General features: G+C 47.9%; 1 protein-coding gene across 3 annotated transcripts in view; it reads left to right on the plus strand.

Annotated features, from left to right (window-relative positions):
* Positions 1-9,298: 9,298 nt before the first annotated feature.
* Positions 9,299-17,300, plus strand: part of WFS1 (wolframin ER transmembrane glycoprotein) — an 83,462-nt gene continuing 75,460 nt past the window's right edge. The window contains exons 1-2 of one of the 3 annotated variants that reach the window (XM_029591404.1): positions 9,299-9,601; positions 13,047-13,238. In XM_029591404.1, coding sequence (XP_029447264.1) covers positions 13,052-13,238 — 187 coding nt within the window. In that variant the 5' untranslated portion in view covers positions 9,299-9,601; positions 13,047-13,051. Of the gene's footprint in view, positions 9,602-9,635; positions 9,817-13,046; positions 13,239-17,300 lie in introns of those variants that run through there. The other 2 variants (XM_029591414.1, XM_029591422.1) reach the window with 2 other exon arrangements.

The following is a 17,300-nucleotide window of genomic DNA, read 5'->3' on the forward strand; positions in this document are numbered from 1 at the left end:
CTCCCCTCATATAGGCTCCCTCTCTCTGAAACCCACACTCAAGAATCCCCCCACCCACCCTCTCTTACCTCCCATGCTCTCTCTCACACCCTCCCCACCCCCCTCTTACCAACCATGCTCTCTGTCACCCCCCCCCCCCCCCACACACACACACACACACATTCTCTCTCACTGGCATCACCCTCCCCTCATATAGGCTCCCTCTCTCTGAAACCCACACTCAAGAATCCCCCCACCCACCCTCTCTTACCTCCCATGCTGTCTCTGACACACTCCCCACCCCCTCTTACCAACCATGCTTTCTGTCACCCCCCCCTCTCTCACACATACACATTCTCTCTCACTGGCACCCCCCTCCCATGATCTCTCACACCCTCCTGCTGTCTCTCACCCTCCTTGACACACATTCTCTGTCACCGGCATGGTGCGGGTCCACCCACCCTCTCTTATCTCACATGCTGTCTCTCACACCCTCCCCACCCCCCTCTTAACAACCATGCTTTCTGTCACCCCCCTCTCTCTCACACACACATTCTCTGTCACCGGCATCCCCCCATGCTCTCTCTCATACCTTCCTGCTGACTCTCACCCTCCCCGACACACATTCTCTGTCAGCAGCATGGAGCGGGTCCACCCACCCTCTCTTACCTCCCATGCTCTCTCTCACACCCCTCCCCACCCCCCTCTTACCAACCATGCTCTCTGTCACCCCCCCCCCCCCCCACACACACACACACACACACACATTCTCTCTCACTGGCATCACCCTCCCCTCATATAGGCTCCCTCTCTCTGAAACCCACACTCAAGAATCCCCCCACCCACCCTCTCTTACCTCCCATGCTGTCTCTGACACACTCCCCACCCCCTCTTACCAACCATGCTTTCTGTCACCCCCCCTCTCTCACACATACACATTCTCTCTCACTGGCACCCCCCTCCCATGATCTCTCACACCCTCCTGCTGTCTCTCACCCTCCTTGACACACATTCTCTGTCACCGGCATGGTGCGGGTCCACCCACCCTCTCTTATCTCACATGCTGTCTCTCACACCCTCCCCACCCCCCTCTTAACAACCATGCTTTCTGTCACCCCCCCTCTCTCTCACACACACATTCTCTGTCACCCGGCATCCCCCCATGCTCTCTCTCTTACCTTCCTGCTGACTCTCACCCTCCCCGACACACATTCTCTGTCAGCAGCATGGAGCGGGTCCACCCACCCTCTCTTACCTCCCATGCTCTCTCTCACACCCTACCCAACCCCCTCTTACCAACCATGTTCTCTGTCACCCCCCTCTCTCACACACACATTCTCTCTCACCTGCATCCTCCCCCCCCCCCATGCTCTCTCTCACACCCTCCTGCTGTCTCTCACCCTCCCCGACACACATTCTCTCTCACCGGCATGCTGTGGGACCCACGCTGTTCATGGTGAAGATGAAGGCCCAGCGCGCCGTTCGCGGTGAAGATGAAGGCCTGGCGTGCCGTTCGCGGCACACGGGGGCCTTCCATTTGTGCCTTGAGCAGATAATAGCAGCGGAAACCCCAGAATGCCGCGAACAGAGTGCATCCCGTGGCATACGCTCCAAACGTGGCGAAGATGAAGGTCTGGGCGCGCCGATCGCAGCACAAGGGCGTCTTCCCTTTTTGCTGCGAACGGCGAGCTGGGCCTTCATCTTCGCCACAAACGGTGAGTGTGCCGCGGGACACACTCCATTCGCGGCATGCCAGGGTCTCCTTTGCTATTTTCTGCCGGTCCCGCGATGGCCACGTCCTTCCAGTTTTGAATAGTCTTCCGGCAAGGGATGAAATCGGTGAGGTGAGGGAGGAAATCTGCGGGAAGGAGGATCTATAGCACCATCTATCTGCGGGCTGGGGAACATGCACGAGCACTGACGGACACACTCAAGCCCGATATATTACGGTATGGATACAACTATAGAGCTCTACTATTAGAATTTACTAGTAACTCTTTAAACAAAGGACCAATTCCTGATGGTCTAACAGTTCTTTAGAAAGCAGTCAGTCAGGTTGTGTAGTGGATTTTTAAATTTTATTTCTAGACTCTTATATACCATACAACCAGAAATCTGACCAGTACGATGTACAACAAAATACATAATCATAAACAATATTAAAAAAATAAAATTACAATAAAAACATAAAATAATATAAAACAATAGTGGATTGCAGGTGAAAGCATTCAAACTAAAGAGTGACCAAATCCTCTCTGTGTGGCAGTGCTGAAAGCTGGAGCCAGAGCCAGAGATAATTTTCGACAACTGCCAAGATGTGGTTTCACTGGTCTGATTTGTATTTGCATAGGAAAATATTTAGTTCTGATTCATAGGCACAATCTGAGTACACACAATGATCAATGTCACAGTTCCATTTTAGAGATCAAACATTTTATATGATTCTCTTTCTAGATTTGGTTCTTGTGGAAAGAATATCAAGCATGCTGCTTCTCCCAGCTTCCTGAGAAAATAAATCTTACATTTTACTCCCATGTATAACATTTTCTCCTACTAATGATTTGACTTGGAGCTTCAGGATCATGATTTAGGGTTCAATAGTAAACTCACTGCTGTATCTTACTCCAACTTCAGTTATGCTACTCTGATAAAAGCTCCTGGAGTTTAGAGCATGGGGCTTCTCCCTAACTTACCAAAGATGATTCAGTCACTACTGAAAACTTCTCTTTTAAGTAGGTACTAGCCTGTAAAGTTTTCCAGCACTACCATAAGGTAAGGTAATCTTAGTGTGTGCACATGTGTGTGCATGTTCCCTTTTACTCTTGGATCATTACTGATCAGACACTTACAGTTAGAACCACCTACTCTTCCCAGAAAGTTGTGCTTCACTGGGAGATTGGCTTTCATGCTACTGCCATCTCTTCTGGAAGTCTCTTTCTCAGCTCCAAGCAGATAGTCAATCTCTCACACTGCTTAATGCACACCAAACTCCAGCTCCAGACTCACTAAACATTAGAGACGGCTGAGGGGGGATATGATAGAGGTCTTTAAGATCATGAGAGGTCTTGAACGAGTAGATGTGACTCGGTTATTTTCACTTTCGAATAATAGGACTAGGGGGCATTCCATGAAGTTAGCAAGTAGGACATTTAAGACTAATCGGAGAAAATTATTTTTCACTCAATGCACAATAAAGCTCTGGAATTTGTTGCCAGAGGATGTGGTTAGTGCAGTTAGTGTAGCTGGGTTCAATAAAGGTTTGGATAAGTTCTTGGAGGAGAAGTCCATTAATGGCTATTAATCAATTTTACTTAGGGAATAGCCACTGCTATTAATTGCATCAGTAGCATGGGATCTTCTTAGTGTTTGGGTAATTGCCAGGTTCTTGAGGCCTGGTTTTGGCCTCTGTTGGAAACAGGATGCTGGGCTTGATGGACCCTTGGTCTGACCCAGCATGGCAATTTCTTATGTTCTTATGTTCTTAAAATCATCCCACAACCAGACAGACACACACATATCACACCCTGACACACCACACCAGTCAAACAAGAGGAAAGACATAGTCAGATATGCCCAAAGAGACACAGACACACCATCTCACCTTACACACACAGATACACTCAATAAAGAGAGAGACCACAAGTCACACCATGCACAGACTGCAAGACTCATACACCTCACACCCAGAAACACATGCACACCACCTCGATCAAAAACACACAGACACAGTACACCACAAACAGAGAATACAAACACTCCTTGACTAGACAAGGTTGCTCTCTCCATATCCAGAGACATCACATTCAGAGATGGGCAAACAGATCACACCATACACAGACACAGACAGACCACACCAGACAAACAGAGACTGACATTCCAGACAGACCTAAAGTGACACACACTTCGCTACCATATATAGGGGCCGATGTAATAGGATGTGTATTAAGACTGAGAGCTGAAATTCAGCGCACAGTTTGTTAATACACATGTAAAAAAAATATTTAACCTCAAAGCAGTAAGCAAACAAATGGTATGCTAATGCATCAGGAATTTAAAAATGTGCACAAACACAAAAATATCACAGAATCCCGAGTTAAAATGTGTGCTCAGCAGAAGTACAGTACACATTTTAACACAGGAGAGGGGGAGCCTCTCAGACATGATTTATGCCCACAGAACATGATTTTAATTGTTTAGTGTGTACAAAATAAGATATGCACACAAAAAAATGCTTTCAACACAGAGAACCTTTTTTTGTGGACCTAAATTATATTTTATATGCAGAAAACATGCTGTATGTGTACAAAGCATGTTTTCTGTACATAAATCCTGACTGTGGTCCCATTACTAGAATTCCTGCTTCTGTCCATAAACTGACACTAGCACTGGAAGCTTTGCTCCACCTCTGATCAGGAGTAAAAATTTCCAGCGCTAAGAAAACATGAGTTAAGTCAGATCACCTCTCTGAACTGATGGGTAATAGCTAATGGTTTCTTTAACATGGAATTCCAATGCAAGAGTATAGAGAAGCAATAATTGCGGGCACATTTTTTATGTGCAAAACTCCTTGCTGCATCGGGAGTAAAGTTTGCACACAAAAAATGTGCATACAACTGAGGGTAAAACTGTGCGCTCTGGTGAGTGGACCCTTTCTCTCTCTCTCTCTCTCCCCCCCCCCCCCCCAAGGCAGACCAAGCAAGACGCAAACAATCACAGCAGCAAGTTTTTCTGTTGCTCAGGACTTGGATAAAACACAGCAAAAGTACAGAAAAAAAATATATATAAAATAAAAGGACTGGCCAAGCATGCAGGTATGCCTTAAAGATTTTTTTCTTCTCCACTTCTGCCTTTCAGAGACAAGCTAGCCCAGTGGTTCTCAACCTGTCCTCAAAGACCGCCTGGCTAGTCTGGTTTCCAGGACAACCCTAATGAATATCTTTATCTTTTCCTGTATCTTCATTTGGAATGTATATACCGCCACAAATCGTAGCTCAGGGCAGTTTACAAAGAAAACATACAATACATGTGTAACTCCTGGATGGGACGGCTCCTTTTCACTTGTACCCAGGGGCACATAGGACAGAAGAGATGATGAGGGACCCTTTCTGCACACATTCCTATTAACTCTCTCTCTCTCTTGGCCACTCCATGGATAGCATGAAATCTGAGTTCTAGGGCTCCCAGTGGGGGAAGAACGATAATTCCAAGGCCCCTTGTCTTTTATGCAATAGCCCAATACTAATCCTCTCCATCCTTGTAAACAGCACTGGTTTATTTATTTATTTAATATTTATAACTTTTTTTATACCGAAGTTCAGGTAACAGAATTACTTATCACTCCGGTTTACATTATAACAAGTAGAAAACAATGACAACATATGTCTTACAATGAACAATGGAGTGAACAACTTGGATAATATAACATAACATAACTAGGAACAGTAGCAGTATGCACTATTAGAGCGAAACTAGCGCATGGGGAGGGAGGTTTGCTAATGGGGGGGGAGGGGGAAGGAAGGTTGTTCGTGGAGGGGGGAGGAGGGAGAAATTTCTTATTGATGAGTAAAAACATGAGCATAGGTTCTGGACGTCAACAGTATGAAAACAGTCTATGGGAGCTGTGGAAGACTAAGTAAGTTAAGGGAATGCTTGTCCGAATAGCCATGTCTTGAGTCTTTTTTTGAACGTGTTGGGGCAATGTATCAACCTTAGCTCCGGAGGAAGCAGATTCCACTGATAATTAACACAGTCACAAAACCACACTGAGAAACAGGGTGGTTTCCAACTTCTTTTACTACTAATTGATTTAATGATTGATGAGTATTTACAGTTCTATTTCTTTCTCAAATAAAGTCAATAAATAATAATACAGTAGATAAATAAATAAATAAACTTGTCACCTCACGTCTATAGCAAAGTCTTCAGATTCTTTTGTAAGCTCGCTGCTTAACACTTGTCAACCTTCTTCACAGTTACTCCAGTTTCTCAGACTGACTCATTATTTAATCTTCCCAGATTGAAGGTAGTCCAATCCTCTTTTAGATCCCCAATTTATTCTCAGCTTCTCCCCACTGTAGAATATTGTCACAATATTTTATCAGAACAAAATCCCAGTTTTTAACCTTTTCCTGAATTCTTCCTAAACACTGCAGGTCTCCTTGTTAGTACCTGATGGGCACTTCCCTCTCAGTTCCTTCTTATTTACTTCAGCAGCATTCACAGTTCTCAGAACAAATATCTCCAACTTCTTACCCCTTCAAATCCTTTAGCTTCCTTTCCTCTGTACTATTAGCACAGATACTTGTTTCCACCTGAGTTCCTCCACTCTTCAGATTCTTTCAGGATGAAAGATACCACTCTCCTGAAGGTGTTGGTTTCTGAGTCTCAGGTACCAAGGCCCATCAGCTCCCAGTGGAACAAAAACAGTTTCTGAAACTAAAAAGGGGGAAAACTCAAGACAGAGACAAGAAGGGTGGAAAAATTTCCATGCCTCGCAACAGAGGACATAGTCCAAAATAGTTACGTTAAAGTTTAAACTCCTCTGCATCGAGTCACTATCAGGTACATCCTCTGATGGAGAGATAGCACACTGCAGATCTTCCCTATCCCATGATCTGGCCTTGAACACAGGGATGCCCCAATCCACTGCAACAAGACTCTTACAGGGAATTCTCCAAAAATGGCTTAAAACAGTAAAACCAAGCAGAATCAAGTCAGACAGGAGACTGACCCCATGTGGGAAAATTCCTTATGCCTTTCCCATAAATAAAGAGGAAAAATTACATAGCAGGAGACAATGAGCTCCTGTCTACAGGAAAGCTGAACTAAAAATCCATGAGGATAGATGGTACTTTGGGATGATAAACTGCTAGAACGCACCATCTGCATCTCCCACATGGGGGAGCAAAACGAAACCTCTCTTCACTAATTTCTGCTTAAATCTCCCCAGGTGGTTGGCACGCTCCTGTTAGGGAAACCAAGGGTTCTCTACATATGCAAATATATTCTGAAAACCAGACTAGTCATGTGATTCCCTAGGCCTCACAGATATAGTCACACTGATCCCCTTAGCCTTGCTTCTGTCAGCATGAAGACTCAGATTAGACGGGGTAGCTCTGAGGATTGATTCTTCATTAAGATTCTTCATTAAGGCTGTCACCAGTGTAAGGCATTAGGGATGTGCATTCGGGAGAAACGAAATAGGAAATGACAATGAAATTTCCTATTTTGTTTTGGGTTATTTTCAAAACAAAATGTTTTAAATTCCGATGAAATGTCATAGAAATCTTGTTTTGCTAATAAAAAAAAACGGTTACCCAGTGGGCCTAGGTCTAAGCCTAGGCGCGACGCCAGCAACCCGGCCTAGGACTAGGTCAAAGCAAGGCGCAAGGGCTGCGGCCTAAGCCTGGAACTGGGCCCAATGCTGGGGCCTTGGCCGAGATCCAAGCAAAGGCACAGGCCTGAAAAATTTTGCTGGGGTCGGAAAATTTCCCAACCTCCACTTACCTTCGCTGTTGGGCATCTGATACCATGACCAGGCACAGGCTGGATGTCGGGGTCCTGCCCAGAGGCCGGGTCCCAATCCCTGAGCCTTGGCCTAGTCCAGGGCCCAGGCTCAGACCTGAAGCTGGGGTCCAGCTCAGAGGCCAGGTTGTGACACCTGGGCCTGGACCCAGACCTGATGCTGGGGCCTGGTCTGGATACCTGGTTCCGATGCCTGGGTTTCGGCCTAGACCAAGGCCCAGAGCCAGATCCAATGCCAGGGCCCAGTCCAGGTCCCAATGCTGGGCACAGACCTGATGCCGGTGCCCAGTCTGGAAGCTGGGTACCAATGCCTGGTCACAGGCCTGACGCCAGGGCCTCAGCCTCAGCCCCAGGGTCAGGCCCAGGGCCGAAGGTCAGAGCCTAGGCCTTGTAGGTCGTGTTCCGTTTCTGTCTTCTTCAAATGATGGCATCCAGTGAGGATGTGCCGAAGTACATTAATTGCAGCGCATCCTCCCTGGTGGAGGGTCACATTTTGACATACGGCAGTTAATTGAACTCCAGTACGTGAAAATGGCATCCTCCACCGGGGCCCTGGTGTTGAGTCTGGGCCCGGGCCTTGGCTGAGGCCCTGGCATCAGATCTGGGTCCGGGCCTTGGTCTAGACCGAGGCCCAGGCATCAGTAATCAGGCTCCAGCATCGGGTCTGGGCCCGGGACTCGGCCTCTGGACCAGGCCACAGCGTCGGGTCTGGGCCCAGGTGTTGAAACCCAGCATCCAGACCGGGATCAGGCTTCCAAGCGTAGGGCCTGCGTAGGGCCAGGGCCACGGTTGCAGTGTCCTACTGCAGTCTAGGCCTATGGAAGGCCGAGGCTTCAGCCTGGACCTAGACCTCATCTGCAGATCCCCCCTAGACTGGTTAAGTGGGAGCCAGGGAGAATCCTGGCCTTGGCATTTTTTGGGTGGGTGGGGTTGGGAGGCCTTGGGAGGCTTTGTTTCTTTTTTCCATTTTTTGTAAATGTTTATTCCATTCTTTTTTAACCTGAAGAAATGAAATAAACATTAAAAGAAATAAAATTTGTGGTAACCCCCACCAAAAAATAAATAAATAAATGTTACCCCTATAATGCATGTTTCCACTTCATCTCCTGCCTCTTTGAGGCACTCTGTCCCCCTCCCCCAATCATACTGATCCCGAGGTTTGCCCCTCTCAGCTATGAAGTGCGGATGAAATGGGGGGGATGTAATAAGGTGCGCTCAGTACAGCACAGTTTATCCACAATTCTGTGCTTTTTCTGCCAAAACTTTACTGCTGATTGGAAAACTGTTTTGCACACAACAATGTGCATACAGGATAGCACCTCTCATGCAAATTCCATTTTAATGATGGTATTAGCTATTACCCCCCTCCCCATGCTTATTTTTTTTTCTGGCTTATCTTGTGTTTTCTTAGCATTGGAAACTTAGCTTCTAGTCAGAGATGGAGTAAAGTTTCCAGGACCAGTGTTAGTCTAATATCAGAAGCTGGAATTCCAGAGCCAGGACCTGTAGTCCGGACTTTGTGTGGATAAGACATGAAAGCAAATATGACTTAAGTATACAAAAATGCTTTCAATGCTGAAAACATTTTTTGTGTGCATAAATCATGTGTGCTAAGCATTTTCTTCATACATATTTTCATGCGTGTGCATTTTGTAACTCCCGATTTATTAGCATACCATTAGCTCACTGCATCGGGAGTTAAAAAAAAAAACCAAAAAACATTAGCCTGTCTCTTATTACACTGCAGTGCAGTTCAGCACATAGTTTTAAGCTCTGGCTGTGCCCCTTAGACAGGGTCCTCCGGGGACCGAGTGCTGAAGGGCACAGCTGCCACACTCGGCGGAAGTCGGAAGGTGCTGCTCGTCGGACCCGTTTTCGGAACGCTCCGGCAGTCCCTCCGTGAAAGCTGCTCGCTCCTTCGCCGACGCTGCTAGACTCAGAACAGCAACATTTCATCCCCCTCACCCCAAATCGGCCAGCAGCCGTCGGCCTCCTCCGGGAGACTCGCTCACACCCTCGCCTCCGAAGCTGCAGCGGGGAGGGACCGGGGCGTGGCAGCCTCCGCTTGGCACGGAGGCGCAGTGCAGCGGGCGATCGGGTGAGGCTGGCAGAAGGCTTCGTATGTTTTTGTTGGTGTTGGTGCTGTTCGTTGCGGGGATTTGAAGTTCCTACTGTGTCTGGCCGCACTGATCTGCTACGGCTGTATTGGGGGGGGGGGGAACTTAAATCACTGCTGTGCCTGATTTCTCTTTCCCGTGGACACAGAAGGGGGAGAAAGCAGGTAGCATATCGAGCCGAAGATTTGAAGATGGGGTAATGTGTGTTTGGGCATGTTTTTGGTACTTTTGCTGTCAGCATACTTTTCTTCCCTTTTGTTCCCTGTCTCGGTGGTATACGGAGATCTCCCTCGCTAAGCCTGGGTTTGGGGGCGTCTTCGCTGAGTTCGGGACTGACCTGTTTTCTCGTGCACAGGGGCCTGGAAGGAGGTAGGGTAGTTAGGGTGCGGGCGCTCATCCTCGGGCCCTAGCCTGTGAACATCCACAGCAGAAGGAGCCCACCCAGTCTAAGGTAGAAAAAGAAAGCAAAACACATTTTCTTGCTAACTTGTGCTGTTTCCTAAATGTCAGTTTGCGTGTTAGCTCTGTTCCTTGTGGTTGTACTTCTGGTTCTCTTCTCGGTTTTCACCAGATATTGTTTCTGTTGTATTATTGCCTTTTTTTTGTTAAGTTTGTGCTGAAAGCTTTGTGAAATATTCAAATTCCTCAAATGTATATTTAATGCAGAAGAAGCACACCTTTTTGCAGTAAAATGAAAATTTTAGATTAAGAGGTCATGGTGTGAGATTTGAGCAAATTAAAAGGTTATGGGATAGAAGGCAATATTTTATTATGGATTGAGAACTGGTTAAAGATATAAAACAGAGAGTAGGGTCAACTTTCTCAGAGGAGAAAGGTGAATAGTGGAGTATCCCAGGGATCTGTAGTAGGACTGCTTCTTTTTAACATATTTCTAAATGACCTAGAGATTGGGAACAAGGAGCCAGTGATCAAATTTGCTGATGATACAAAACTATTCCATGTTGTTAAATCACAAGAAGATTGTGAGAAATTGCAAGAGAACCTTTTAAGACTAGGAGACTGGGAATCCAAATGGCAGATATTTAATGTGGACAAGTGCAAAATGGTGCATGTAGGGGGGAGCATCGCAAATTATAGCTACATGATGCAAGGTTCCACATGGGAGTCATCACCCAGGAAAAGGATTTAGACATCATTGTGGATATGTTGCCATCCTCTGCTCAGTGTGTGCTTGGGGCCAAGAAAACAAATAGAATGCTAGGAATTATTATTAGGAAAAGAAATGGATAATACAACAAAGAATATCATAATGCCTCTGTCTCGCTCCATGGTGTGACCGCAGTTTGAGTACGGTGTGCAGTTATGGCACTGCATCTCAAAAAAAGATATAGCAGAATTAGAACAGGTACAGAGAAAGGCGACCATTTTTGCAGGGAGCTGGAACTGAATTACACCGTTGGCTCTACTTTCGTCTCCTTGGGTCCTGGAGAAAAGATGGAAGAATGCCATTCTGGCTTGTTCCAGAAATGGACACAAAAAAGGGCTGAATTAGCACAAGTTTGAAACCTGTGAACTGTACTGCTTATCAAGACCAGGATTGAAGTCTTGATGACTGGCACTATTGCACATAAGTTTAAAATTTGTAAGACTTCAACCCCTTTTTGTATTTGTTTGTTTTTTTTTGCTCTGCAGCATCTGCTTCAGTGTTATCCCTTCTCCTTCTGTTCCTGATAGAAGAGGAGGGGAATGGGATCAGGAGAGAAGGGGCTAGGTTAGGGAGTAGAGTGGCTATTCTCTGCTCCAGGCTCACTCTCTGGTCTCCTCTTTCCTGCAGGCTGCCTGAAAGGGAAGGGCTGGAGTAGAAAATCCCTGCTATTTTACTTCTTAAATCTAAAAAGATGTGGCGGAACTGCATTCCAGGCCGTTCCTCCCACAAACTAATCACTGGTCTTGCCACCAAGCTTTGTAATAAACTAAACAGTTACCAGAACTAACCAGGCTGTTGCTAGAACATCTGGTCTCTAGGCCCCTGTGGCTTTGCTGCATAGTATCCGGCTATGACCAGTCTTTTGGTGCTGACCTAGTTGATTTCTGGAGAGTTGTAGCTTCCTGGTACCACCCTGGTTACCCCATGGCCTGTAGCAGGGGTAGGCAACTCCCGTCCTCGAGTGCCATAGACAGATTTGGTTTTCAGGATATCCACAACAAATGCGCATGAGATTTGTATACAGTGGAGGCGGTGCATGCAAATCTATTTCGTATATATTCATTGTGGATATTCTGAAAACCAGACCTATTTGTGACACCTGAGGGCCAGAGTTGCCTACCCTTGTCGCCCCCTCCTCGCCTATGCTCTTGAGAGAGTGATGGGTGGCTTGTTTTCAGTACTACAACCTTCCAGCCTGTTCCTGCAGTGTCCTAGAATATGACTGTGAATAATGAGCCTATCCAGTCTGCCCATTTTCAATCCTGGTACAGTGCCATAAATCCAGCTAATCTCTGACTTTCCTTTCAGATCTTCTCCACTTGGGGAAACTCTGTGCTTAACCCATGCCTTCTTGAATTCCATTATCATTTGCGCCTCCTCCATCTCCACTGGGAGTCCATTCTGTACATCCTTTTCGTGAAGAAATATTTTATAATGTTACTCCTGAGAAGTGAAGTGAGAGCCAGAAATCAATTGGGGTCTCTAAATTGGGCAGACTAGATGGGACTTGTGTCCTTATCTGCCATTATATTCTCTGTTTTTTACATCTCATGGCCATGCCCTTTGATTTTGAAGATATTTTCTTAAGTCACTTTTCAGCTGTCTATTCTGTGTTCCATCCTGATGCATTAAAAAATATGATTAAGGTGGATTTATGGGCATGGTCAGTGTTTACTGACAACTAAAATTTCTCGGCATGAGAGGGGAGGAAGGGACTGATGCAGTTTCCTCACCCATGTCTGTTCTGCCTAATGCCCCTAAAACCTTCTCATAGCCGCTGCCCATGGGAAGCACTTCGGGTGAGTCGCTGTGCAGAAGTAACCGAAGTGGGAATGCATTGGGACTATTTTGATGTCTTAGGAAATAAATGAGGATTAAAGCTTAGCTGCAAGGAAATAAATGCACCTTGAAGCTTTTCTAGGTTCTCCTTGGATCTTTTTTTAAATGATGTACTTTCTGAGTTTGAAGAGACTATGATACTGGGTTGGTCAGGAGGAATCTAGTAATACTTCCACTGTGGCTTTGGAATCCTGGTCCGAGTATACCTGTGGTTCCAAATAGCATTTCCCCAGAAGAAACCTGCTGTCGGCTGTCACTCGGTAATTGAGGGAGACTGTTAAAAAAGCTTTTGTGTGCTAATCTAATCCAGATCAGTGTTTGAAGGAAGATTTAAAAAAAAAAAAAAAAGCAAACAGTAACTGGAACTTAATGTTTTAAATGAAAATGGTGATTTTTTTTTCCACCATGTCTGATTTTAGCTGAAATGGATTCCGATGCTGCTGCTCCTCTTCCCTCCTTGTCTCAGCGAGGCAGATCCCAGTTAAACGCGGCTGCTGCAGTAGACCCTGCGGAGGGTGAGTGGACACCTGGACCTTTCTCGGCGGTGCCAGAATCTTCGACAGCATTCTCCTCTCCACCGGACAGCAAAGACGCTGTTGAAAGAAGAAATGGTGAGTGGCGGTGGTGGGGAGAAATAAACACTGAATATATAGACCATGTTTATGTGGAAATCTGCCGAGCCCTTAGAGAGGTCCAAGAGTTGCTGAATTATTAATTCCTGGAGGAAAAGTCCTTAACGCATTGGCCAGGCAGACTACAGGAAAGCCATTGCTATCCCTGGGAGTGAGTAATAACGTAGATGTGTTTCTTTTGGGATCTGCTGGGCATTTGTGAACCATTGTGGCCACTGTCAGAGACAGAATGCTCGGCTTGATGACTTTTGGTCTAACTTGGCATGGCATTTCTCATATAGTATTCAGGTGTAGCCATTCTGTGTCTGGTAATGCCCTTCCTTAGGTTGTGTTAAATTTAATAAACCTGGCTGAAGATGTGAAGTTTTGCATCTCTTTTAAAAGAAAACTATCAGCCTTATCTGAAGGTAAGTATTTTGGACCTGTTTCCCCCTCCCCTGCTTTCATTTTCAAAATCAGACTGCACCACCGCAACCCTAGTGTTACGGGGGTGGGGAGTGAGCAGTGTGCTCTTTGTTGCTGATATCTTGGTTTTTCACGTAGATAAGCAGATGAATTAGCCATGCTGTATGGGTACGTCCTCCATGCCACTAGGTGGCGGAGCTCTCAAAGTCTAGTAACATCTTTTAGCTAGGAGCTCCCTCCCTCCTGTATCCTGACAGGATTACCTCTGGCTCCTCAGTCTGATTTTTTTTCCATGCAACAGAGTGCGCAGAGCTCTCTACTTCTCTCTTCATCTGTAAAAAAAAAAGAGAGAGAAGAGGAAGGAATCAAAACCATCCATATTCATCTGCATTCACAAAAAAAAAAAAGAAATTTTCGTTTTCATCAGCAGCCTGCTCTTACGAGATCTTCCTTAACATCTTGGGGCACCCCCTCCCAGAACTTCCTACCTCGACTGATCTCCTCGGACCCCCCAGTGTATACCTGAGCTGGTACCAAGTGGAGACTAGGGGAGGGGTGCGATTGCAATTGTGGGCTGAGTAGTGGCGACTTGATCCGACTACAAGACGGCCCTACAGAATTAATGGCGCCAAATTACCGACGCCAGTGCCACAGCGGTAGTTCTACCGACTGATGGATACAGTGGCTGCCACGACGGTGCGAGCGCCCCCGCTGGTGCAGGAGCGCTGTAGCATCGATGTGGACGCCGGAGCGCCAAAGCGTCAGCAGGGGTGCCATAGCGCGGGCGCCGGAGAGCCGAGATGTTGATACGGGCGCCGGAGCACCGAGGTGTCGATGCGAGCGCAGAGGACTTGACCTGGGTGCCAGAGCGAGCGCCGACTCATCGATGTGGCTGCCGGCACGCTGATGCATCGCGGGCACCGCGCACCAACGCGGCCACCAGCGAGCCACTGCATCGATGTGAGCGCCGGCGCACCAGATTATCATGTTTCGGCCGGAACATCAATACCGATGACCCATGGCCTCGCCACCAGCTTGGGCACACCAGCCCATTCACAACCGATTTAAAGTGGCACTGCTCAGGCCAGGATGTCGACATGCCAGGACACAGCTTCTTCCCTAACACAAGGGAGCATCCTCTCCTCTCCTCCCTATACCTTATGGCATGGAGATTGATGAACTAGCTTATCTTCGTTTTCTCCTATCCTCAGGGAAACTCTTCATCACATTCAATTACCAGGACAGTTATCCCGCTCCGGTTCCGGATATGCATCAACGGGTGTAAGCCTCTTGATTTGACCACCTAGCTGACTTCTGTCCTACCTCCATCTACATTACAGTAGGAACATTGCGACTCCTCGCCCAAGTTCCTGTAAGCACCTTAACAGCTTATCATCTTCCTCTAGATGAAAAGCCTATTTCCTTGTATGTACCCGGATCAGTCCAGACACCTGGGTTTTGCCTCCGCACCAGCAGATGGAGACAGAGCAAGATTTGACGGGCTCTGCCACATATAGCAGGGTGCCACCCACAGCCTCTGTCTTACTCTGTCTCCAGCAGATGGTACAGGTGTAGAGCCACAGCCTCTGGGATCCCTAGTGGGAGGTTTTTGATAGTTAGTTTAATTTTAACAGGATCTTAGTCTTGTATTGGTTAGTTCTTGTAAAAAAAAAAAAAAAAAAGATGAGCAGAAGACAGTCCCTCGTCGAGAGAGCCTCCCAGGGGGGTGGAAGGTTCTGAGGGGACCATCCCCCCCTGGTCGAGGCTGCTGCTAAGGGTCGAGGACCCGGCCTTTCCTGGTTAGCAGCGTTGGGGGTGACACCGGGGAGCCCGGTTCACTCACCCCCCACTGGAGCAGGAGTCCAGTACCAGGGACAGCGGCCAGCAAGTAGGGGAAAAAAAAAGTTTTACTTGTGCGCGCCGACTCTCTGCTGCCTCTTTCGCGGTTCCTGTTTGTTCGCTGTACATTTTTAGCCGGCGGAAGGGGAGAGGATGCCGCGGGGGTCTTCATGCCGCGCACGCGTCTCTCGCGTGACGGGCTATGCTCGGCCTGTGTACCGGGCGGAGAGGGGCCGTCTGATTCCGGTCGGGGGGGCCGAGTTTGGCGCCGCCGTCGTGTGCCCGTCCCAGTGTGGCCGCGAGTGAGGAGCCGTTCCCAGAGTCCTCTTTTTCTTCGGACTTTGTGCTACTAATTCACAAAGTATTTAAAGCTAAGAAGGCAGGGAAGAAGCTGTCTCTGGGGGGTCTGGAGCTGCAACCGAAGACCCAGAAGTGCCGGAGAAGGGATAGGTCCCCGAGGGACTTGGATCCACCTAAGGATAAGCGACGGTTGCAGTCCGCCCCTAGAGAAACGGACACGGAGTCCACGTCTCAGGATGAGACGGATCTCCAGGGGAGGCCCCTGGGGGGGGCCGATGAAGGGGATGTGGAGGTACCGGCTCAACCAGGTACCAGCAAGGGATCTCCAGCGGTGGAAGGGGACGACCCGAAGGTGGTACGTCTTTTCAAGAAAGATGAATTGGCACCGCTTATTCCGGCCATTCTTCAGGAGCTCGGCATAGACGGCCCGCCGGTGGAGTCCCGTCCGGGAGCTAAAATGGATCCGGTTTTGTTGGGCCTCAGGGGGCCTACGGTGGCCTTTCCGTTCCACTTCTTGGTGACGGATCTTCTCTTCCAGGAGTGGGACACTCCGGATCTGGGCCTAAAAGTTAGCAAGGCCATGGACAAGCTATTTCCTCTTCTGGAGGATGCTTTGGAGCTCCTCCACCTTCCTAAGGTGGATGCAGCGGTGTCGGCCGTGACAAAGAGGTCCACGATTCCAGTGACAGGGGCCACAGCCCTTAAGGACTTGCAGGATAGGAAGCTGGAGCTTCAGCTGAAGAAGTTCTTTGAAGTTTCGGCTCTGGGCGGCGATATGTAGTAATTTTGCCCTACGGACGGGCCTTCGCTGGGCTCAGCAACTCCAGGCCAATGCCGGCCTCTCAGAAGAAGAAGCAGCGCAAGCGGGTCGCTTGGAGGCGGTGATCGCTTACAGCGCAGACGCGCTGTATGACCTTTTACACACATCAGCCAGATCCATGGTCTCCACGCGCCATCTCCTTTGGCTTCGCAATTGGGCGGCGGATGGTTCTTCCAAGGCCCACCTCGGTTCACTTCCGTTCAAAGGGAAGTTACTGTTTGGCAAAGAGTTGGACAATATGATGCAATCCCTTGGAGAGAACAAGGCTTATAAACTTCCGGAGGACAGGCCTCGGCCGCAGGGTTTGTTTTCCAATAGGTCTCGGTTTCGGGGAAACAGGAAATCTCGTCCAGTGCGGTCTTCGGGGTCATCTTACCGTCCCAGCTCGTCCCGTCAGCCGTCTTGGACTCAGTCCTTTCGTGGCAGAAGATTCAGGAAACAAAGTGGTCCTCCAGCGGGGACGGGGGCTAATAGTTCGCAATGAAATTCATCCGGTCCATTCCTCTCGGCACGTTCCTCTACCGGTACTGAACGTGGGAGCCAGATTGGGACTGTTCTTCGAGGAATGGACCAAAATAACGTTGGACCAGTGGGTCCTCACCGTGATAAGTCAAGGTTACGCTTTAGATTTTGTACAGACTCCCGCAGACAAGTTCCTCGTCTCGCCCTGCGATTAC

Source organism: Rhinatrema bivittatum, chromosome 1 (assembly GCF_901001135.1).
Source record: "Rhinatrema bivittatum chromosome 1, aRhiBiv1.1, whole genome shotgun sequence".
Classification (NCBI taxonomy): domain Eukaryota; kingdom Metazoa; phylum Chordata; class Amphibia; order Gymnophiona; family Rhinatrematidae; genus Rhinatrema; species Rhinatrema bivittatum.